Source organism: Hemitrygon akajei, chromosome 2, assembly GCF_048418815.1.
Source record: "Hemitrygon akajei chromosome 2, sHemAka1.3, whole genome shotgun sequence".
NCBI lineage: Eukaryota > Metazoa > Chordata > Chondrichthyes > Myliobatiformes > Dasyatidae > Hemitrygon > Hemitrygon akajei.
The window spans coordinates 208,168,696-208,192,165 of NC_133125.1; the positions used below are offsets into that span (position 1 = coordinate 208,168,696).

The 23,470-nt window shown below is 45.8% G+C and overlaps 2 protein-coding genes across 3 annotated transcripts in view; both read right to left on the reverse strand.

The window, feature by feature from the left end:
• Window positions 1-7,962: 7,962 nt before the first annotated feature.
• Window positions 7,963-23,470, reverse strand: part of LOC140722216 (uncharacterized) — a 140,737-nt gene continuing 125,229 nt past the window's right edge. The window contains exon 20 of the mRNA XM_073037009.1: window positions 7,963-9,079. Coding sequence (XP_072893110.1) covers window positions 8,613-9,079 — 467 coding nt within the window. The 3' untranslated portion in view covers window positions 7,963-8,612. The remainder of the gene's footprint in view (window positions 9,080-23,470) is intronic.
• On the reverse strand, window positions 9,482-21,479 carry LOC140720254 (zinc-binding protein A33-like). 2 transcript variants are annotated; one of them, XR_012097148.1, is made up of 5 exons: window positions 21,050-21,479; window positions 20,875-20,970; window positions 19,818-20,051; window positions 14,256-14,374; window positions 9,482-9,649 (listed from the first exon to the last, which is right to left on the reverse strand). XR_012097148.1 is itself a non-coding variant. In XM_073035129.1 (4 exons), exons 1-4 carry the CDS (start codon window positions 21,458-21,460, stop codon window positions 14,465-14,467), a joined length of 768 nt encoding a protein of 255 aa, XP_072891230.1. In that variant the 5' UTR covers window positions 21,461-21,479; the 3' UTR covers window positions 14,399-14,464. The 2 variants fall into 2 exon arrangements, 1 of the variants encoding a protein (XP_072891230.1); XM_073035129.1 differs by lacking the exons at window positions 9,482-9,649; window positions 14,256-14,374 and adding an exon at window positions 14,399-14,491.

Genomic DNA, 23,470 nt, shown 5'->3' on the forward strand with positions numbered 1-23,470 from the left:
AAAGAGAGATCAATTCCAAGTTTCTGGGTATCGACATCACTGAGGATCTATCCTGGGCCCAGCAGGTAAATGAAAAGTCGACTATTTACTCTTTTCCATAGATACTGCCTGCTCTGCTGAGTCCCTCCAGCATTTTGTGTGCATTACCTTGATTTCCAGCATCTGCAGATTTTTTTCCTGTTTGCAAATGGAGAAGCTTGAAAACTGATCTGGAAGCCGTGTGGCTCAAGATGGTGGTGAAAACTTGTTCCCAGGAAGCATACGTGGCTGTGTGCACATGTGGTCGAGGAGTCGGAGGGCAGCAGTGATCACAGAGGGGGAACGGTGAGAGGGGGTTTAACTGAACTCCTGTTGAAGGGAAGATTTGAACTTCTTCAGGGTAGGCATCCCCGGGAGAGTTCACAGAGTAGCAGTCGAATCACAAACCAGAGAACATTGCGTGTTTATTTATTGCCCAACATACTGAAGCAGTTACAAATAAGGCAGGACGACAGATATATTTTGGTAGGAATATGAGGAGATTTGGTATGTCACCAAAGACACTTGCAAATGTTTGCAAAGGTAAATTGCGCAGAACGTTATCACCGGTTGTTATGGCGATGGGCACTGCACAGGATCAATATAAACTGCAGTACTTTGTAAACTCAGTCAGCTCCATCATGGGCACAGGCCTCCTCAATATCCACGACACCTTCTAGGAGCGATGCCTCAAAAAGGCAGCATCCATCATCGAGGACCCAATCACCCAGTGCATGCCCTCTTCTCCTTGCTACCATCAAGGAGTACATACAAGAACCTGAAGGCACACACTCAACAACGCAGGAATAGGTTCTTCCCTTCTGCCATATATACTTCTTACTGTAATTCATGGTTTTAACTATTAATTACTGCTGCAGCAAGACAACAAATTTCTCGATATATGCCAGTGATACTAAACCTGATTCTGATTCTAATTTCTCGGGCCATAGAACCATAAAACATGGGAGCAGAATTAGGCCATTCAGCTCATTGGGTCTGTTCCACCATTTCATCATGGCTGATCCCAGATCCCACTCAATCCCATACACCTTCCTTCTCGTCGTATCCTCTGATGCCCTTTCGTCAGTGAGCGAGGATTCGAGATCCCGATGAATGGTCTTTTTACTCCTCTCCGTAGATGCTGCCAGACCTTGCTGTGTACACACAGGTCGGTTGCCACGTTGCAAAGGGACTGGCATCTCATTGAAGTGGTGGCCACTGGGAAATCCTGACTTTCGTGGTGGCCGAGAGCCTTCGTCAGGACTCTCGGCCCAAAACGTTGACTGCTCGTTTCAACGGATGCTGCCCGACCTGCTGAATTCATCCAGCTTGTTTGTACGTGTTCATTTGACCACAGGATCTTTAGTGTATTTTGTGTTTATAGATCAGAGTTTCAGGGAGACAGTCGCCCCTAAAAGTCAGGAGACAGGTATTTGGGTGACTGTCAGAAGAGGGAAGGGGAATAGACAGGAAGAGCAGAGCACCCCTGTGGCCGCTCCCATCAACAATAAGTATACCGTTTTGGATACTGTTGGTGGGGACGACCTACCAGGGACAAGTTGCAGCGGTCCTGTCTCTGGCACCGAGACTGGACCCTCAGCTCGGAAGGGAAGGAGGGAAAAGAGGAGAGCAGTAGTGATAGGAGATTCGATAGTTAGGGGGGGCAGATAAGAGGTTCTGTGGAAGAGATTGAGAATCCCGGATGGTCTGTTGTCTCCCTGGTGCCAGGGTCCCCGACATCTCAGATCGAGTTCTCCGTATTCTCAGGAGGGAGGGTGAGCAGCCAGATGTCGTGGTCCAAGTAGGGACCAACGACGTGGAAAGGAAGAAGGGCGAGGTCCTGCAAAGAGAGTTTAGGGAGTTAGGTGCAAAGTCGAAGGACAGGACCTTCAGGGTTGCAATCTCAGGACTGTTACCCATGCCACGTGCTGGTGAGGCTAGAAACAGGAAGATAATGCAGCTAAATACGTGGCTAAGGAGTGGGTGCAGGAGGGAGGGCTTCATGTTTCTGGACAATTGGGCCTTGTTCCAGGGAAGGTGGGACCTGTTCCAACGGGATGGGTTGCATCTGAACTGGAGGGGGGCTAATATCCTTGTGGGAAGGTTTGCTAGTGCTGCTCCGGTGGGGGGTTAAACTAGATTTGCAGGGGGAGGGGAACCAGAATGTTAGAGCAGATAGTGAGGTGGAGGAGGATAAAGGTCATGCGAGAACTGCAAGTATAGTGCATGGAGTAAAGCCAGATCTAATATATAGAGAGGCTTTGAGGAAAGAGAAGCAGAATAAAGGGTGTAAAGGTAGTAAGGTAGAAGGGCTAAAGTGTGTGTACTTCAATGCAAGAAGCATCAGGAACAAAGGTGATGAACTGAGAGCTTGGATACATACATGGAATTATGATGTAGTGGCCATTACAGAGACTTGGCTGGCACCAGGGTAGGAATGGATTCTCAACATTCCTGGATTTCAGTGCTTTAAAAGGGATGGGGGGGGGAGGAGGGGAGGAGAGGTGGCATTACTGGTCAGAGATACTATTACAGCTGCAGAAAGGGTGGGTAATGTAGCAGGATCCTCTTTTGAGTCATTATGGGTGGAAGTCAGGAACAGGAAGGGAGCAGTTACTCTACTGGGGGTATTCTGTAGGCCCCCTGGTAGCAGCAGAGATAGCGAGGAGCAGACTGAGAGGCAGATTTTGGAAAGGTGCAAAAATAACAGGGTTGTTATCATGGGTGACTTTAACTTCCTTAATATTGATTGGCACCTGTTTAGTTCCAATGGTTTAGATGGGGCAGAGTTTGTTAAGTGTGTCCAGGATGGATTCCTGTCACAGTATGTTGACAGGCCGACTAGGGGGAATGCCATACTAGATTTAGTATTAGGTAATGAACCGGGTCAGGGCACAGATCTATCAGTGTGTGAGCATCTGGGGACAGTGACCACCACTCCCTGGCCTTCAGCATTATCATGGAAAAGGATAGAATCAGAGAGGACAGGAACATTTTCAATTGGGGAAGGGCAAATGATGAGGCTATAAGGCTAGAACATGTGGGTGTGAATAGAGATGATGATTTGCAGGGAAATGTACTATGGACATGTGGTCAATGTTTAAGGATCTCTTGCAAGATGTTAAGGATAAATTTGTCTCGGTGAGGAAGATAAAGAATGGTAGGGTGAAGGAACCATGGGTGACAAGTGAGGTGGAAAATCTAGTCAGGTGGAAGAAGGCAACATACATGAGGTTTAGGGAGCAAGGATCAGATGGGTCTATTGAGGAATATAGGGTAGCAAGAAAGGAGCTTAAGAAGGGGCTGAGAAGAGCAAGAAGGGGGCATGAGAAGGCCTTGGTGAGTAGGGTATTCCTGGGATGGTAGGACTTTCATATGAAGAAAGACTGGATCGACTAGGCTTATACTCACTGGAATTTAGAAGATTGAGGGGGTATCTTATTGAAACATATAAAATTCTAAAGGGATTGGACAGGCTAGATGCAGGAAGATTGTTTCCAATGTTGGGGAAGTCCAGAACGAGGGGTCACAGTTTAAAGATAAAGGGAAAGCCTTTTAGGACCAAGATGAGGAGAAACTTCTTCACACAGAGAGTGGTGAATCTGTGGAATTCTCCGCCACAGGAAACAGTTGAGGCCGGTTCATTGGCTATATTTAAGAGGAAGTTAGATATGGCCCTTGTGGCTAAATGGATGGGGGGATATGGAGAGAAAGCAGGTACAGGGTTCTGAGTTGGATGATCAGCCATGATCATACTGAATGGCGGTGCAGGCTCGAAGGGCCGAATGGCCTACTCCTGCACCTATTTTCTATGTTTCTATGGTGAAGGAAAACCCCAAGGCATTCTTCAATTATGTGAAGAACAAAAGGATGACAGGAGTGAAGGTAGGACCGATTAGAGATAAAGGTGGGAAGATGTGCCTGGAGGCTGTGGAAGTGAGTGACGTCCTCAATGAATACTTCTCTTCGGTATTCACCAATGAGAGGGAACGTGTTGAAGGTGGGGACAATATGAGTGAGGTTGATGTTCTGGAGCATGTTGATATTAAAGGAGAAGAGGTGTTGGAGTTGTTAAAATACATTAGGACGGATAAGTCCCCGGGGCCTGATGGAATATTCCCCAGGCTGCTCCAAGAGTCAAGGGAAGAGATTGCTGAGCCTCTGTCTAGGATCTTTATGTCCTCACTGTCCATGGGAATGGTACCGGAGGATTGGAGGGAGGCGGATGTTGTCCCCTTGTTCAAAAAAGTTAGTAGGGATGGTCTGGGTAATTATAGACCAGTGAGCCTTACGTCTGTGGTGGGAAAGCTGTTGGAAAAGATTCTTAGAGATAGGATCTATGGGCATTTAGAGAATCATAGTCTGATCAGGGACAGTCAGCATGGCTTTGTGAAGGGCAGATCATGTCTAACAAGCCTGATAGAGTTCTTTGAGGAGGTGACCAGGCATATAGATGAGGGTAGTGCAGTGGATGTGATCTACATGGATTTTAGTAAGGCATTTGACAAGGTTCCATATGGTAGGCTTATTCAGAAAGTCAGAAGGCATGGGATCCAGGGAAGTTTGGCCAGGTAGATTCAGAATTGTCTTGCCTAAAGAAAGCAGAGGGTCGTGGTGGAGGGAGTACATTCGGATTGGAGGGTTGTGACTAGTTGTGTCCCACAAGGATCTGTTCTGGGGTCCCTAATTTTTGTGACTTTTATTAATGACCTGGATGTGGGGGTAGAAGGGTGGGTTGGCAAGTTTGCAGATGACACAAAGGTTGGTGGTGTTGTGGATAGTGTAGAGGATTGTCGAAGATTGCAGAGAGAAGTGGCAGAAGGAGTTTAACCCGGAGAAGTGTGAGGTGGTACACTTTGGAAGGACAAACGCCAGAGTACAAAGTAAATGGCAGGATACTTGGTAGTGTGGAGGAGCAGAGGGATCTCGGGGTACAAGTCCACAGATCCCTGAAAATTGCCTCACAGGTAGATAGGGTAGTTGAGAAAACTTATGGGGTGTTAGCTTTCTTAAGTCGAGGAATAGAGTTTAAGAGTCGCAAGGTAATGATGCAGCTCTATAAAACTCTGGTTAGGCCACACTTGGAGTACTGTGTCCAGTTCTGGTCGCCTCACTATAGGAAGGATGTGGAAGCATTGGAAAGGGTACAGAGGAGATTTACCAGGATGCTGCCTGGTTTAGAGAGTATGGATTATGATCAGAGATTAAGGGAGCTAGGGCTTTACTCTTTGGAGAGAAGGAGGATGAGAGGAGACATGATAGATGTATAGAAGATAGTAAGAGGAATAGATAGAGTGGACAGCCAGTGCCTCTTCCCCAGGGCACCACTGCTCAATACAAGAGGACATGGCTTTAAGTTAAGGGGTGGGAAGTTCAAGGGGGATATTAGAGGAAGGTTTTTTACTCAGAGAGTGGTTGATGCGTGGAATGCACTGCTTGAGTCTGTGGTGGAGGCAGATACACGTGAAATTTAAGAGATGACTAGGTAGGTATATGGAGGAATTTAAGGTGGGGGGATATATGGGAGGCAGGGTTTAATGGTCGGCACAACATTGTGGGCTGAAGGGCCTGTAATGTGCTGTACTATTCTATGTTCTATGAACATTGATTTCTCTAATGGTCCACTCTCCTCTCCTGTCAGATTCCTTCTTTTTCAGCCCCTTCAAAAGGAAATTAGACTGCATTCTACTTTTTTCTTGACTCAGATGCTTGAGTTAAACAAAACAGAAAATGTTTGCAATCCACAGGCAGCATTTGAATCAATTCCGGGAGAGGTCATCGACGCGGAACTCCAAATGTGTTCCTCTCTCCACAGATACTGACTGACCTGCTGTGTTTTTCCTGCATTTCCTGGATATAAACAGAATATCTGTTTCAAAGTAGAGCTTCCAGTTCTATTTGTCTTGAAATGGAGGAACCAGTCCTCATGTTCTGCCAGGGAAGTCTGAAGCGTACTGGCATAAACATTGAATTCTCAGATTTTTGGTAGGTGCTCCCCCCATCACTTGTCCTATTTAATTTTTCGGTCTATCAGCCTCCATCACGCTATCTCTTTCCCCTCCTCCCCCACTCTCTCCATCTGCCCATCACCCCTACTCTTCCCCACCTACCTCCCTTTAATCCAGGCTCCACTTTCCCCTGTCAGATTCCAAAATCTTCAGCTCTTTGTCAGTGACAGCTCTTAGCTCCCAGTATCTGACACAGTTCCACAATCAACCCCTCCTTCATCTACCTATCACCCCATCACCTGGATCCACCCATCACCTGCCAGCTCTTTCTCCATCCTTCCCTCTGCATTAGTCATCTGCTGTATGACTTTCAGAGAAGATGAAGGGCCTCGAGCTGATATGTCAACTGTCCATTTTCCTCCATAGATGTTACCAGACACGCCGGTAGTCTCCGGCACTTTGCGTGTTACCATCACTGCATGTCACGTGCTACCCAGATTCACCTTAGGAACATAGAAATGTAGAAAACTTACAGCCGAGTACAAGCTCTTTGGCCCACAAAGCTGTGCCAAACATGTCCTTACCTTAAAACTACCTAGGCTTACCCATAGCCATCTGGGTTTTCCATGATTGACCGTAGCCTACTCAGCGCCCTTCGCTCTGCTACCGATGTTATACTCTCCAGTTCTTTGCCCACGACAGAGCCCGCCTTCCTTACCAGCTTATTAAGACGTGAGGCGTCCCTCTTCCTAATGCTGCCTCCCCAACACGCCACCACAAAGAAGAGGGCGCTCTCCACAACTGACCTATAGAACATCTTCAGCATCTCACTACAAACATTGAATGACGCCAATCTTCTAAGGAAGTACGGTCGACTCTGTGCCTTCCTGCACAAGGCATCTGTGTTGGCAGTCCAGTCTAGCTTCTCATCTAACTGCACTCCCAGATACTTGTAGGTCTTAACCTGCTCCACACAACCAGAGACAGAGAAGCAGTTTCAGCGACAGGTTGCTATCGATGCAATGCTCCTCAGACAGCATGAAGAGATCAATACTCCCCAATGCCATTCGGCTTTACAATTCAACTGCCAGGAGTAAGATATGTTAAAGTGCTGGGGTTAGGACTCAATGTATTTATGTAAACTACTTAAGAACTTTTTTTAAAAGCTATTTATTAATGCTTTTTGAGAGGGTGATTTTAGATGCATATCATATTTTTACTGAGTTAAGTATTGTATGTAATTAGTATGGGACATTGGAAAAAATGTTGAATTTCCCCATGGGGATGAATAAAGTATCTATCTATCTATCTATTTTTCCAAACTGCATGTATCCAGGTGTTCTCTTAAAAGAACCGATCATATACACCTCCACCACCGTTGCCAGCAGCCCATTCCACGCACTCACCACTCTCTGCGTAAAAAACTTACCCCTGACATCTCCTCTGTACCTACTTCCAAACACCTTAAAACTATGCCCTCTTGTGCTAGCCATTTCAGTCCGGGGAAAGAGCCTCTGACTATCTACATGATCAATGCCTCTCATCATCTTATACACCTCTATCAGGTCACCTCTCATCCTCCATTGCTCCAAGGAGAAAAGGCCAAGTTCGCTCAACCTATTCTCATAAGGCATGCTCCCCAATCCAGGCAACGTCCTTGTAAATCTCCTCTGCCTCCTTTCTATAGTTTCCACGTCCTTCCTGTAGTGAGGTGACCAGAATTAAGCACAGTACTCCAAGTGGGGTCTGACCAGGGTCCTATATAGCTGCAACATTACCTCTCGGTTCTTAAACTCAATCCCACAATTGATGAAGGCCAATGCTCCACATGCCTTCTTAACTACAGAGTCAACCTGCGCAGCTGCTTTGAGTGTCCTATGGACTCGGACCCAAGATCCCTTTGATCCTCCACACTGCCAAGAGTCTTACCATTAATACTATATTCTGCCATCATATTTGACCTACCAAAATGAACCACCTCACACTTATCTGGGTTGAACTCCATCTGCCACTTCTCAGCCCAGTTTTGCATTCTATCGATGTCTCGTTGTAACCTCTGACAGGCCTCCACACTATCCACAACACCCTAGACCTGTGTATCATCAGCAAGTTTACCAACCCATCCCTCGACTTCCTCATCCAGGTCATTTATAAAAATCACAAAGAGAAGAGGTCCCAGAACATATCCCTGAGTACACCACTGGTCACCAACCTCCATGCAGAATACAACCACTCTTTGCCTTCAGTGGGTAAGCCAATTCTGGATCCACAAAGAATGTCCCCTTGGATCCCGTGCCTCCATCCTTTCTCAATAAGCCTTGTATGGGGTACCTTATCAAATGCCTTGTGGAAATCCATGTCCACTACTTCTACATCAACTACCTTGATCTCACTCTTCCACTCAGCACCACCAGCACTTGCCCCAGTTAACTCTGCTGGTGGACTTTAGCACCCGGGGGAAGCCGGGGAGCTCAGGACCCGCCGCCCGCGGCTGCTGCTGAATCCGCAGTGTTTCTGTTCCGTTGACAGATGAAGTAAACGAGCTAAAATTAATGGATTGATAATTCTCATATCATGTTTATTTCACTCCCACACATTTGCATTTACACTGACTTTCTCCTGACACCAGTCCCGGACCCGACCCATTTACAGTCCCAGAGTGGAACCGGAGCAGATTCTTAGCCATTGGTTTTCATCCCAAGTCGCAAAGAAAGGATACAGTTTCTCCGTGAATTTATTCCCAGTGAAGGTGTGGAGATGGGACTTGGTCTCCGCGTTGTAAAATGAAACTGTCCCGGACTCGTAACTGAGATAAACTCCCACCCTCCCGGGGGTGGGATCGGCAGAGAGACGGGACAGAGGGGAGGTGTAAGCCTTCATCTTGTCATCATCTTGCTGGATGATCCAGAATCCGGTCTCTGGACTCGGTCTGACCCATCTGTTCCTCTCCATGGACTCTGCGGCGACTCCCAGACTCCAGTTCTGATTCCCCGTCACCTCCACCTCCCAGTAATGTCTCCCCGATGCAAATCCCTCTGATCCCAGCACAATTCCCCCCACTTCCAAATCCTCATCTCCTTCCCCCTCCTCATCTCCTTCCGACCCCTCATCCCCTTCCGATCCCACATCCCCTTCCGACCCCTCATCCCCTTCCGACCCCTCATCCCCTTCCGACCCCTCATCCCCTTCCGATCCCACATCCCCTTCCGACCCCTCATCCCCTTCCGACCCCACATCCCCTTCCGACCCCACAACCCCTTCCGACCCCTCATCCCCTTCCGACCCCTCATCCCCTTCCGACCCCACATCCCCTTCCGACCCCTCATCCCCTTCCGACCCCTCATCCCCTTCCGACCCCTCATCCCCTTCCGACCCCACATCCCCTTCCGACCCCTCATCCCCTTCCGACCCCACATCCCCTTCCGACCCCTCATCCCCTTCTGACCCCACATCCCCTTCCGACCCCTCATCCCCTTCCGACCCCACATCCCCTTCTGACCCCTCATCCCCTTCCGACCCCTCATCCCCTTCCGATGAGTGCTGGGAGCAGGGGCGTTCACAGACTGTGAACCTCTTCCCGGTGTCAGGGAGATCCCTCCAGGTCCCGGTCCACCTCACACTCTTCCGATCCTCAGACACCTCGAGCACCGGATGCGCCGTTTCCACATCCAGGGTGACAGAGACTGGGGGGAGAAGCAGAGAATTAGAGAGTCCCCGGAGATTGGGGTGGAGGGTGGAGAACCGGACAGCGCAGCCCTGTGACCGGGGGCTCAGGGCACAGTCGGGCAGCCAACAGAAACTATTCCCGGACATTCACCCCAGTAAATGCACAATCAGCATTTTCCAGGTTTTCCTCCGGAATGGAGAGCAGAGTCTTCCCATTCAACACACACACACAGAATTCTGGACGAGGGTGATAACAGCTGATGTCACAAGCCGAGACCTTTCGTCAAGAATGGAAAAAAACGACGGGAGATAGCCAGTGGAAACGGGTGTGAGGAAGGAATGGATTCAGATAAGGATGGGGTGAGTGAATCAGTGAGACGTTTAAAGTGGAAGTCAGGGAGGCTTTTCAGCCGAATTCAGTAGTGCTGACCAAAAGGAGAAACTGGATAAGCTGGGGATATTTCCCTGGATCGTTGGATGTGAGAGGTGACCCGTTATTGAGGTATATAAAATCATGAGGAGCAGAGGTAAGGTGTAGACATGGTCTTTTTCCCCAGAATGGGGGAGTCCAAAACCAGAGGGTGTAGATTGAAGGTGAGAGGGCAACGTTTTTAAGGCATCTGCAGGGCAACTTTCTTGTTGTGAAGGAGGTGGGAATATGGGGAATTTGCAGCCAGAGGAAGCTGTAGAAACATGTATCATTAAAGTATTTGAAAATAAATTTAGACATATACAATGATAGGAAATGGTTAGAGGGATATGGGTCAAACACATGGAAATGGGACTCGCTCAGGAACATAGAAATCTACAGGACATTACAGGCCTTTCGGCCCACAATGTTGTGCCGACTCTACTGTAGAAACTGCCTAGAATTTCCCTAGCGCATAGCCCTCTATTTTTCTAAGCTCCATGTACCTATCTAAGAATTTCTTAAAGGACCCTATTGTATCCACCTCCACCACTGTCACCGGCAGTATATTCCATGTACCCACCACTCTCTGTGTGAAAAACCTACTTCTGACATCCCCTCTGTACCTACTTCCAGGCACCTTAAACTATGCCCCTCCTGTTAGCCATTTCAGCCATGGGAAAAAGCCTTTGGCTCTCCTTACATCCATCATCTTGTACCCCTCTATCAGGTCATTTCTGATCCCCTGTTGTTCCAAGGAGAAAAGGCCAAGTTTACTCAAACTATTTTCATAAGACACAATGGTCGCCGACCTCCATGCAGATATGAGCTATCTACAACCTCCCTTTGCCTTCTGTGGGGAAGCCAATTCTGGATCCACAAGGAACCTTATCAATTGCCTAACTGAAATCCGTATATACTACATCCACTGCTCTACCTTCATCAACATGTTTTGCTACATCCTTAAAAATTTCCATCAGGCTCATAAGGCAAGACCTTCCCTTGACAACGCCATGCTGACATCAGATTATGTCTCTCCAAATCCTGCTTCTCAGGATCTTCTCCAACAACTTGCCCACCACTGAAGTACGACTCACTGGCCTATCATTTCCAGGGTTATCTCTACTCCCTTTCTTGAATAAGGGAACAACATCTGCAACCCTCTAATCCACCAGTACTTCTCCTTTCCCTATTGATGATGCACCAGAGGCTCAGCGATCTCTCCACTCTCCACTCAGTGATCACTGAGTGGATCACTCAGTGATCTCTCCACTCACTTCTCACAGAAGTCTGGGGTATATCCCATCTAGTCCCAGTGACCTATCTAACTTAATCCTTTTCAAAAGCTCCAGCACATCCTCTTTCTTCATGTCTATATTCTCAAGCATTTCAGTCCACTGTAAGTAATCCACACAACTGCCAAGGTCTTTTTCACTGGTGAATGCTGAAGCAAATAATTCATTAAGTACCTTCATGACTTCCTCCAACTCCGTGCACATGTTTCCACCATTACACCTGATTGTTCCTATTCTCACACGGCTCATCCTCTTGCTCTTCACATACTTGTAGAATGCCTTGGGGTTTTCCTTAATCCAGCTTGCCAAGGTCTTCTAAGCCTCTTCTAGCTCACCTAATTTCATTTTTAACCTTCTTCCTGGAAAACTTGTAATTTTCTAGACCCCTGTCAGTACTTAGTTTGTTGAAACTTTTCTTTTCTTCTTAACTGGATTTTCCACATCCTTTGCACACCATGGTTCTTTTACCCTGCCTCAATGGAAGATATCTATGTAGAACGCCATGTAAATGTTCCCTGAACACTTGCCACATTTCTGCCATGCTTTTCCTTGAGAACATCTGCTCCCAATTTATATTCCTGCCTAATAGCATCATATTCCCCCTACATCAATTAAATGTTTTACCAAACTGTCTGCTCCTATCCCACTCCAAAGCTATGGTAAAGGAGATAGAGTTGTGATCACTACCTCCAAAATGCATCCCACCAAGAGATCTGACACCTGACCAGGTACATTTCCCAATACCAGATCAAGTACAGCCTCGCCTCTAGTTAGCTTATCTACATATTGTGTCAAGAAACCTTCCTGAACATACTTAACAAAGTCCTCCCTATCTAAACCCCTTGCTGTAAGGGGATGCCAGTCAATATTCAGAAATCACAATCGCTGCAACCCTATTATTATTGCACCATTCCAGAATTTGCCTCATTATCTGCTCCTTGATGTCCCTGTTAATATTGGGTGGTCTACAAAAAGCACCCAGTAGAGTTATTGCCCCTTCCTGTTTCTAACTTCCACCCACAGAGACTCGGTAGATAATCCCTCAATGACCTACTCCTTTTCTGCAGCCGTGACACGTGATTGAAACATCGGAAGCCTGACATACTCAGCCATCCTTGCTCCTGAGACATCCAAGTCTCTGTAATAGCCATGACATCAGAGTTCCACATATTGATCCACGTTCTAAGTTCATCCGCCTTGTTTATGATACTCCTTGCATTAACTTAGACACATCTCAAATAGTGAGGCTGAGTGCATATTTGCTCTATCATCTGCCTATTCCTCCTCACAAACTCCCTACAAGGTCTCTACTTGTGCACCAACTGCCCCATCCTTTTCCTCTTCACTTTGGTTCCCACCCCCCCTACAAATCTAGTTTGAACCCTAGATTTTAGCAAACCTCCCCGCCAGGATATTGGTCTCCCTCAGATTCAAGTGCAACCCGTCCTTTTTGTTCAGGTCGCACCTGCCCCAGAAGAGGTCCCAATGATCCAGAAATCTGAATCCCTGACCCGGCTCATTTATCTCAATTCTTCAGCCACGCATTTATCTGCCACCTCATTCTGTTCCTGTCCTCACTGTCGCGTGGCACAGGCTGCAATCCCAAGATTATTACCCTTCATGTCCTGCTTCTCAGCTTCCTCCAAACTCCCTGTGCTCTCAGGATTTCTCCCTTTTTCAACCTATGTCATTGGTGGCAATATGTACCATGGCTGCTCACCCTCCCATTTCAGGATATTGTGGATGTGCTCAGAAATATCGCTGATCACTCAGAAAAAGAAACTACCATCCATGTTTCTTTTTCACACCCACAGAATCAGCCGCATGTCCCCCTAACTATAGAGTCCCCAAGACATCTTAGTCCAGATGGATGAGCTGAGCCGTGAACCCCTCCCATATTACCCTCCTGAGGAATCTCACCCTGGAGCCTGTCTGTGAACTGTAGATGTGATGCCAGTTCAGAGGATAGTTCAGTGCCATAAAATAAACTGATTGGATAAAGGCAGAACATTTCATTCCTAAATGTAAATTTGTGTCTGTGTCTCTGACAATGAGTCCCACTCTGATGATGCATGTGGATATGTGTCAATGTGGTTTTCTGTGCGTGTGTTGACTGAGGAAAATATCTGTGTGTACGTATTGTAGGTGAGTGTGCACAGAAGTATTTCTGTTACAATGTGTCATCACATGTCCAGTGTGTTCACAATGTATGACGTGTGTGAGTTGCTCAAGTAAGACTGTTCACTGTGTCTGAAGAGAATGGCTTCCCTGTTACTATCAACGTGCAGTGCTGAGTCTCTGAATATAATCTGCCAATCCTCTTGGGTATGTGTGTGAGAGAGAGAGATTTGCCAGACCAGTTATGCTGTGTGGGCTTCTCCAGTCGTTCACCGAGATCAATGCTGATTGGTGTGTCGGGGTTCAGTCTGACGATGCTTCAATGTGGTGGTTTGATCACAACAGTGAGACTGGCGAGTCCAGCAGGGGGCAGAGCTGAGTCAATCAGACTGCGGTCACGGACAGGTCAGACAGGGTGAGAGGCTCGAAGGACTGGTGTATTATTCTGACAATCCCTGTCACCACTGTGATACCAGCTTTCATCTCCTTTAATGCAATTAACTGAATATTCATTCCAGAGCTACTGCTTTGGAATTCAAACTTATGCATTGGTGTATTTGTCCAGTACGAATGGGATCAGGATGCAGTGGTTCACATAACAGTCCTGTTAATTGGTTGTATTTTGCCCCAGTGTTGGTGTGTTCAGGGGTCTGACATCTCCAGATGATCATGTGACAGTGATACCTCCCTGCAGGTGGTGTTGGTGCTGAAATATACTTCACTTCCCCTTCAGCCTATTATTACAGCTTAGTTGTAACTTAATTGTGTCTCATAAACAAAGACAAATGAATTTCACTTTACCTTGCTTAATGCCGTCAATCAATTCTCCCAATGCTGTGTTGAACAAATAGGGGTGATAGAATTTTTCAGCCAGTAGGGCACCGTCTGTCACTGACAATGTCTGGGCATCATCACTGCTCCTGTAAATATTATACAGCTGGTTATAAACTGAGCAACAGTGATATTTGAACTATTTTACAGATCCACATAGTTTCCGTAAAAACCACGTCCTACCTCCACTTCCGACGAGCTTCCTCCTGAAATAAATGAAACACAGATTGAGACTGACCGTTGGCATCCCGACGGCAGGAAGTTGAGCTAAGTTTTTACAAGCTCCTGAAACATAGAAACATAGAAAATAGGTGCAGGAGTAGGCCATTCGGCCCTTCGAGCCAGCACCGCCATTCAGTATGATCATGGCTGATCATCCAACTCAGAACCCTGTACCTGCTTTCTCTCCATACCCCCCGATCCCTTTAGCCACAAGGGCCATATCTAACTTCCTCTTAAATATAGCCAATGAACAGGCCTCAACTGTTTCCTGTGGCAGAGAATTCCACAGATTCACCACTCTCTGTGTGAAGAAGTTTCTCCTCATCTCGGTCCTAAAAGGCTTCCCCTTTATCCTTAAACTGTGACCCCTCGTTCTGGACTTCCCCAACATCGGAAACAATCTTCCTGCATCTAGCCTGTCCAATCCCTTTAGAATTTTATACGTTTCAATAAGATCCCCCTTCAATCTTCTAAATTCCAGTGAGTATAAGCCTAGTCGATCCAGTCTTTCTTCATATGAAAGTCCTGCCATCCCAAGAATCAATCTGGTGAACCTTCTTTGTACTCCCTCTATGGCAAGAATGTGTTTCCTCAGATTAGGGGACCAAAACTGCACACAATACTCTAGGTGCGGTCTCACCAAGGCCTTGTACAACTGCAGTAGAACCTCCCTGCTCCTGTACTCAAATCCTTTTGCTATGAATGCCAACATACCATACCAAACATTCCAAACATACCAGACATTCCCACCTAACTGAAAGTACAAGAAATGTGTGTGAAATTTATACCATAACTGAAAGGATGGAACTTACAGGAGAGACAGGACAGGTTGTGTATCTTTATCTGGATACAATGTCAGGGAGGATCAGATGGAGGAATTTAGCATTCTGAATGCATTTGATGGGGTAGGAGTGAAAAAAATATTTCTGCCTCTGTGGAGACTAAATGTAACCCAGGTTAATTGCACCCAAAGTTGTGATGTTAGAAAGTTCTACCTGTGGAGGGATGAAAAACGAGGTTCACCAATTTTTAAAAAAGGAGAGTTTAAAAAAACGCTATGTGAAGGCTGGACACAGGATGGACAAGGAGAGAAACGCAGCAATGATTAGAAGCTGAAAACATGAACTATTAAGGGTGGAATTAGCAGTGAGCATATTTACCCTACTAATTTGAAACCCTCAGGGTGAAACACCTGGAGGAGAGACAATTACGATAAAAGATTTATTGAAGCTCCAGCTATAACGTGCATCAGTTTCAACAAGAATATATCGGCAGAGACTAGTGTCCAACATCCCTACTGTGTAGTCTGGAATTAGTTCTCCAAAATCATACCAAGAGATTTGGTCAAGTTTGTGTGCAAATTTGTGAACGGACTTATTGTGGATGATAAACTATTTCATTCCAATGAAACTAGAAACAAATGGCGAGCCACCCAACATGAAGAACCAGCGCGGAAACGAAATCTGGAATGATGCAGAGGATTTAATATGTTTGGATGTATAAGTTATTTTCATTCGAAGAATCCAAATTTGATTTTAAAACTATAAGATATAGGAGCAAACGTAGGCCATTCGGCTCAGTGAGTCTGCTCCACCATTCAATCATGGGCTGATCCAATTCTTCCAGTCATTCCCACTCCCCTGCTTTCAGACCTTACCCTTTGATGACCTGGCTAATCAGGAACCTATCTATCTCTGCCTAAAATGCACCCAATGGCTCGGTCTCCACAGCCGCTCGTGGCAACAAATTCCACAGATTTACCATCCTCTGACTAAAGTAATTTCTCTGCATCTCTGTTCTAAATGGACGTCCTTCAATCCTGAAGTCGTGCCCCCTTGTACTAGACTCCCCTACCATGGGAAATATCTTTGCCATATCTAATCTGTTCATGCCTTTTAACATTTGGAATGTTTCTATGAGATCCCCCCTCATACTCCTAAACTCACAAGGTAACCCTTTCATTCTTACCATTTTCGTGAATCTTCTCTGAACACTCTCCAATGTCAGTATATCTTTCTAAAATAAGGAGCCCAAAACTGCACACAGTATTCCAAGTGTGGTCTCATGAGGGCCTTATAGAGCCTCAACATCACATCCCTGCTCTTATATTCCATACCACCAGAAATTAATGCCAACATTGCATTCACCTTCTTCACAACCAACTCAATCTGGAGGTTACCCTTTCGGGGATCCTGCACAAGGACTCCCAAGTCCCTTTGCATCTCTGCATTTTGAATTCCTTCCCCATCTAAATAATAGTCTGCCCGTTTATTTCTTCCACCAAAGTGCATGACCATACACTTCCCCACATTGCATTTCATTTGCCACTTCTTTGCCCATTTCCTTAAACTATCTAAGTCTCTCTGCAGACTATCTGTTTCCTCAACACTACCGGCTCCTCCACCTATCTTTGTATCATCGGCAAAATTAGCCACAAATCCATTAATACCATAGTCTAAATCATTTACATACATTGTAAAAAGCAGTGGTCCTAACACCAACCCTTGTGGAAATCCACTAGTAACCAGCAGTCAGCCAGAATAGGATCATGTAAGTATTTTGTACATTATTTTTTTTTCTTATATAAAGAAAAATTTATCCCCAGAAGTGTGTGGCTTCTATTCACTGCCTCCTTCCGATACCTAGAGCATTCTGATGGCCTATTAGCAGCTAGTGTAATTTTGTTTTCTCAAAAGAAAGCAGCAACTAGTCACACACAATAAGACTGATGCTCCACAGGTGTTAAACTAAGTCAAAGTTAAAACATCAGTTGGTCGTTAAAAAATCCCACAAGAAATGTAGTGAAGAGAATGTGGAACTCACTGCTACAGGAGTGGCTGAAGTGGAACAGCAGAGATTGAATGTAATGGGGAAGCTGGATAAACACATGAGGGACCATGGAGTTTGGGACACTGTTACTGGGTGTGGTGAGTAGGTGGGAGGAGGCTTGTGCACCAGGGAAACTGATAGGAGAGAATGGACTGAAAGACCTGTCTCTGATGAAAATGGGATATAATCCGATGAAGAATATATCTGAAAAATAAAACAATCTGTGGCAAATACTCTAAAATAATGAACCTGATATAAGCCAAATATATGGAGATGTGGAGAAAGCGAACCAGCTGAACAACTTCTTCAATAGGTTCGACAGCACAATCTCATCCTCACCGCAGAACTCCACACCAGGCTTGTCTTTCTACTCGTCCTCCCTCTTACTTCCCTCACAGGAAAATAGCCACTCACAGGAGACCTTGCCCACGCCCAGGATTACGGCTGCACAGGTGGAAGGTCAACTGAGGAAGATCTGTACCAGCAAGGCGGCTGGACCGGATGGTGTATCCCCACGATTACTGAGGGCCTGTGCGACTGAGCTGGGAGAACCACTACAGCGCATCTTCAACATGAGCCTGGAGCAGAGAAGAGTATCCAGACAGTGGAAAACATCCTGTATTGTCCCGGTACCGAAGAAACCACAACCAAAGGAGTTGAATGACTTCAGACCTGTTGCCTTGACGTCGCTCGTGATGAAGACCATGGAGCGGCTGATAATACAGAATCTGAGGCCACAAACCAGGCACGCCCGGGATCCTCTTCAGTTTGCGTATAAGGAGAAGGTGGGAGTGGAGGATGCTATCACGTATTTGCTGCACAAATCCCTCTCTCACCTGGATGGGGTCAGTGGTGCTGTGAGGATTACATTCCTGGACTTCTCTAGTGCCTTTAACACCATCCAGCCCAAGATCTTAAGGCACAAACTAACGGAGATGGGAGTAGACTCTCACATGGTGGATTGGATAGTGGACTACTTGACAGATAGACCTCAGTATGTGCGGTTGGGAGGCTGTAGGTCTGACACGGTGGTCAGCAGCACAGGAGCGCCGCAGGGGACCGTGCTCTCTCCGGTCCTGTTCACCCTGTACACATCAGACTTCCAATATAACTCGGAGTCCTGCCATGTGCAGAAGTTCGCTGATGACACGGCCATAGTGGGGTGTGTCAGGAATGGACAGGAGGAAGAGTATAGGAAACTGATACAGGACTTTGTGATATGGTGCAACTCAAACTACCTGCGTCTCAATATCACCAAGACCAAGGAGATGGTGGTGGACTTTAGGAGATCTAGGCCTCATATGGAGCCAGTGATCATTAATGGAGAATGTGTGGAGCAGGTTAAGACCTACAAGTATCTGGGAGTGCAGTTAGACGAGAAGCTAGACTGGACTGCCAACACAGATGCCTTGTGCAGGAAGGCACAGAGTCGACTGTACTTCCTTAGAAGGTTGGCGTCATTCAATGTTTGTAGTGAGATGCTGAAAATGTTCTATAGGTCAGTTGTGGAGAGCGCCCTCTTCTTTGTGGTGGCATGTTGGGGAGGCAGCATTAAGAAGAAGGATGCCTCACGTCTTAATAAGCTGGTAAGGAAGGTGGGCTCTGTCGTGGGCAAAGTACTGGAGAGTACAACATCGGTAGCAGAGCGAAGGGCGCTGAGTAGGCTACGGTCAATTATGGAAAACTCTGAACATCCTCTACATAGCACCATCCAGAGACAGAGAAGCAGTTTCAGCGACAGGTTACTATTGATGCAATGCTCCTCAGACAGGATGAAGAGATCAATACTCCCCAATGCCATTCGGCTTTACAATTCAACCGCCAGGAGTAAGATAGGTTAAAGTGCCGGGGTTAGGACTCAATGTATTTAAGTAAACTACTTAAGAACTTTTTAAAAGCTATTATTAATGCTTTTTGAGAGGGTGATTTTAGATGCATATCATATTTTTACTGAGTTAAGTATTGTATGTAATTAGTTTTGCTACAATAAGTGTATGGGACATTGGAAAAAATGTTGAATTTCCCCATGGGGATGAATAAAGTATCTATCTATCTATCTATCTATAAATGATAAATCTTCTGTGTGGGTCATATTCCGCAATTCACTCTCAGTTTCCACTGATCGACAGAGAGACCCTCACACACACCACACCAGACACACTCACAGCCTGTGACTGTAACTCTGAGTCTCAGGGGATATTATATGTGGGAATCACAGAAACGATCACCAGCTCAGTGCTCTGATCAGAGTAACGCATTCCTGAGAAGGATGCAGACTGTCCTGTGATGTACAGATGTTGTGGGAGGCCAGTTTGGGGACAACAACAATCCTGAACAGTCAAAACATCTGCCTGGTTTAAATCAGCTTACAACTTCAATAAAAATCAGTTTACAACTACAGTATTTGTAAATATCACATTGATTTAAACTAAGTCATTTTGTGACTATGCACATTTATGGAACCAAACTGAAATCTCTCACCTTGAGAAATATCACACTGTCTTTCTGATTGATCCATTCCTGTAAGCTCAAGATTTCCTGCTGAATAGAATTCAGATTTTCTTGAATCACTTGAAGATTTTTCTCCATTGGATTTAGAATCCTCTCCTCTTCTTCCCTGATATCTCTGAGTACACGCTGCTCTCTCTCAAGAAAAATGCGGTGCAGTTCAGCAAAATAGGAAGTGATGTGGGACTGAACACTTTGTGACTGTTCCTGTCGAATGAAAGGAGAGGCCAGTTTATTATTTGGCCCTGATGGATTTCCTTATGACATGGAAGGGTCTATCCAGCCATTAAATTCAATCCTGCTTCTCAGATCCTCCAAGAGGACCTCAACCTGTCATTGGGTTTGGAGGTTTGTGTGCCTCAATGACTTGAAGAACTATGTTGGCTGGAGTCAGGGCTTTATGCTTTGACTCCTGGTAGGGTCACCCATGCCAAACAGGTCAAAGGGTAGAGGCCAGAGTAAGAGTGCTCCATCAGTCCTCTTAATTGGGAGGTTCAGCACAGGGCTAACAATCCTGACTGGTAAAATGAACTTGTTACTGAAACAGCAATGACGAATCCTTCTATATCTGAACGTGATGGTATTCCCGAGTCTCTCCGGCCATGACTTGCATGTAGTGAAAACCAGGAAGTAGCTGCCGACATGATAAGTGAATCCCTGAACACTGCCAGTGATGGGGGACATTCATCCGAGGCACCAATGAGTACGACGGACAATGAGTAAGTGGTTCTCAGATCTTCGATCACATTTCCCTGAAACCGATTCTTCCACAGTGACCCATTAACCCCTACCTTCTTCACATACAACCCACCTCCACGGGGTTAATCCTAGTAGGGAATTAACCATTTAATCAGGGTTTCCTGGCGATGTTAGTCCATTGTGGTCACAGGGAGAACATGCAAACTCCACACAGACATTGCCAGTGTTTAGGATCGATCCCAGGTCATTGGAGCTGTGATACTCAGCTATTGTACATTAAAGGGAACAAACCTACACATCAATATTGGAAATTCTGCGGAGGAAGCCTCACCCGAACTCCAGAAATCTTCTCTTTCTGTTGATGCTCCATTTCCTCGAAGTCTGATTTCCTTTTTGTGAGAGAGTCTAAGGAAGATTTAACCTGACCCTGGGAATTGAAGAGTGAGTGTGTTAGACAAAAGAGATGACACAATATAAACAGATGATCTAAAGCGGGTTAGCTTTACCTTGTAAACTTCAACAGCTTCTTTAACCGGCATGAAGTTGTGAGACTTGTGTTCCCGCGCAGTCGCACAGATCAGGCAGATCAGTGTCTTGTCCGTCTCACAAAACAGCTTCAGTTCTTCCTCATGTTCCTTGCAGTGAAGTTTCCTTTCATTGTCTATTGGATTCAGGTTTAGTTTTCGAGCTTTCTCAGACAGATTTGCTAAGGCCCAACTGACTTTGAAGGTGCGGTCCGCAAACTCCGCTCTACATTCCGGGCAGGAGTTTCTCTCCTCCCTTTCCCAACACCGTGTGATACAGGAGCGGCAGAAGTTGTGACCACACTCCAGTATAACCGGGTCGGTGAAGAAATCCAGGCAGATGGGACAAATTATCTCCTCGATTAAACTCTCGACCTGTCCTTTCGAAGCCATGTTAACTCTCCGTACTTCCGGGTTCAGGATCCTTTTACTTTCAGGGAGATGCTGAACCCCTGCAGTACCGCGATTGTCCACCAGGGGGCGCTGCGGTCTCAGGGAGTGACTGTTCACTTGCTGTTCAGTGGGAAGGAATCGTCGTCATTTCCACATCAGTTTGTGATCAAAACCACTTTAAACAGGTCTGAATATAGGTGAATCTGGGGAGAAGAGCCTGGTTCGGTGTAAAGCAGGACTGAAAGGGACATGTCCTGAAATAGAGACAGACAGTTGATATTCCAGATCAGGGATCTCGACCCGAAGTTTTGGCTGCCATTTCCTTCTCCAAATGTTGCCTAACTTGTAGAGTCCCTCCGGTATCTCATCTAAGATACATTTCTCATCATTAAAATACACTTTATTCATAATAAAACATTCACAAGAATACTGTAAACCGTGCAATATCTTTTCCTATCAATTTACACAATTATTGCGACACGCAGTTTTCTATTACTTTCATTAAAACCATTTGGGCTGTTGTAACGCGTGTAGCTTCCTGGGGTTCCTGTGGCTGCTCGGGATGAACTGTTACACGGGCCTCGCAGTTTTCTCCACTTCCTCTTAGCAAACCCACGGGAATCGACCGTCCCTTCCCTACTAGAACATAAGAAATAGGAACAGGAGTAGGCCTTCTGGCCCGTCGAGTCCTGTACTGCCATTCAATAAGATCATGACTGATCTGGCCATGGACTAATCTCCACCGACCTGCTTTTCCCCCATTACCCTTAATTCCCCCACTATGCAAAAATATATCCAACCTTGTCTTAAATAAATTTACTGATGCAGCCTCCACTGCTTAATTGGGCAGAGAATCCCACAGATTTACCACTCTCTGGGAAAAGCATTTCCTCCTCATCTACGTCCTAAATCTACTTTCTCGAATATTGAGGCTACGCCCTTCAGTTTTAGTCTCACCTGCCAGTGGAAAAAAAACTTTCCATTTTCCTGCCTCTATCTTATCTATCCCTTTCATAATTTTATACGTTTCTATAAGATTTCCTCTGATTCTTCTGAATTCCAGCAAGTACAGTCCCAGGCGACTCAATCTCTTCTCATAGTCTAACCCCCTTATCTCTGATGAACCTCCTCTGCACCGCCTCCAAAGCCAGTATATCCTTCCTCAAGTACGGAGACCAGAACTGTACGCAGTACTCCAGGTGTGGCCTCAGCAGTGCCCTGTGCAGTTGCTCTTAATTATAATCCCTCTAGCAATGAAGAGCAACATTCCATTTGCCTTCTTGATAGATTGCTACACCTGCAAACCAACCTTTTGTGATTATTGCCAAGCACTCCCGATTTTCTGCACAGCAGTATGCTGCAATATTTTTACCATTTAAATAATAATCTGATCTTCTATTTTAACTAAAGTGGATGATCTCGCATTTACCAAAATTGTACTCCATCTGCCAAACCCGTGCCCGCTCACTTAGCCTATCTATAACTCTCTGCAGACTCTCTCAATCTTCTGCACTATTTGTTTTTCCACTCAGTTCAGTATTATCAGCAAACTTAGATATCCTACATATTGTCCCCTCTTCCAGATCGTTAATGTATATCATAAACAGTTGTAGGCACAGCACTGACCCCTATAGCACACTCTTTACCACTGATTGCAAATCAGATTAACACCCATGTATCCCAACTCTCTGTTTTCTATTGGTTAACCAATCCTCTATCCATGCCAATACATCACCCCCAACTCTATGCATCCGTGTCTTTGTGTGGCACCTTATCGAACGCCTTCTGCAAATCCAAGTAAAAATTGTCCATCTGTTCCCTTTCTACCCATTGCACTCTTTATATCTTCAAAGACTCCAGGAAGTTTGTCAAACAGGACCTGCCTTTGCTGAATCCATGCTGCGTCTGCCTGATGGATCCATTTATTTCCAGATGCCTCGCTATTTCTTTAATGTTAGCTTCAAGCATTTTCTCAACTACAGATGTTAACTTAACTGGCCTATATTTACC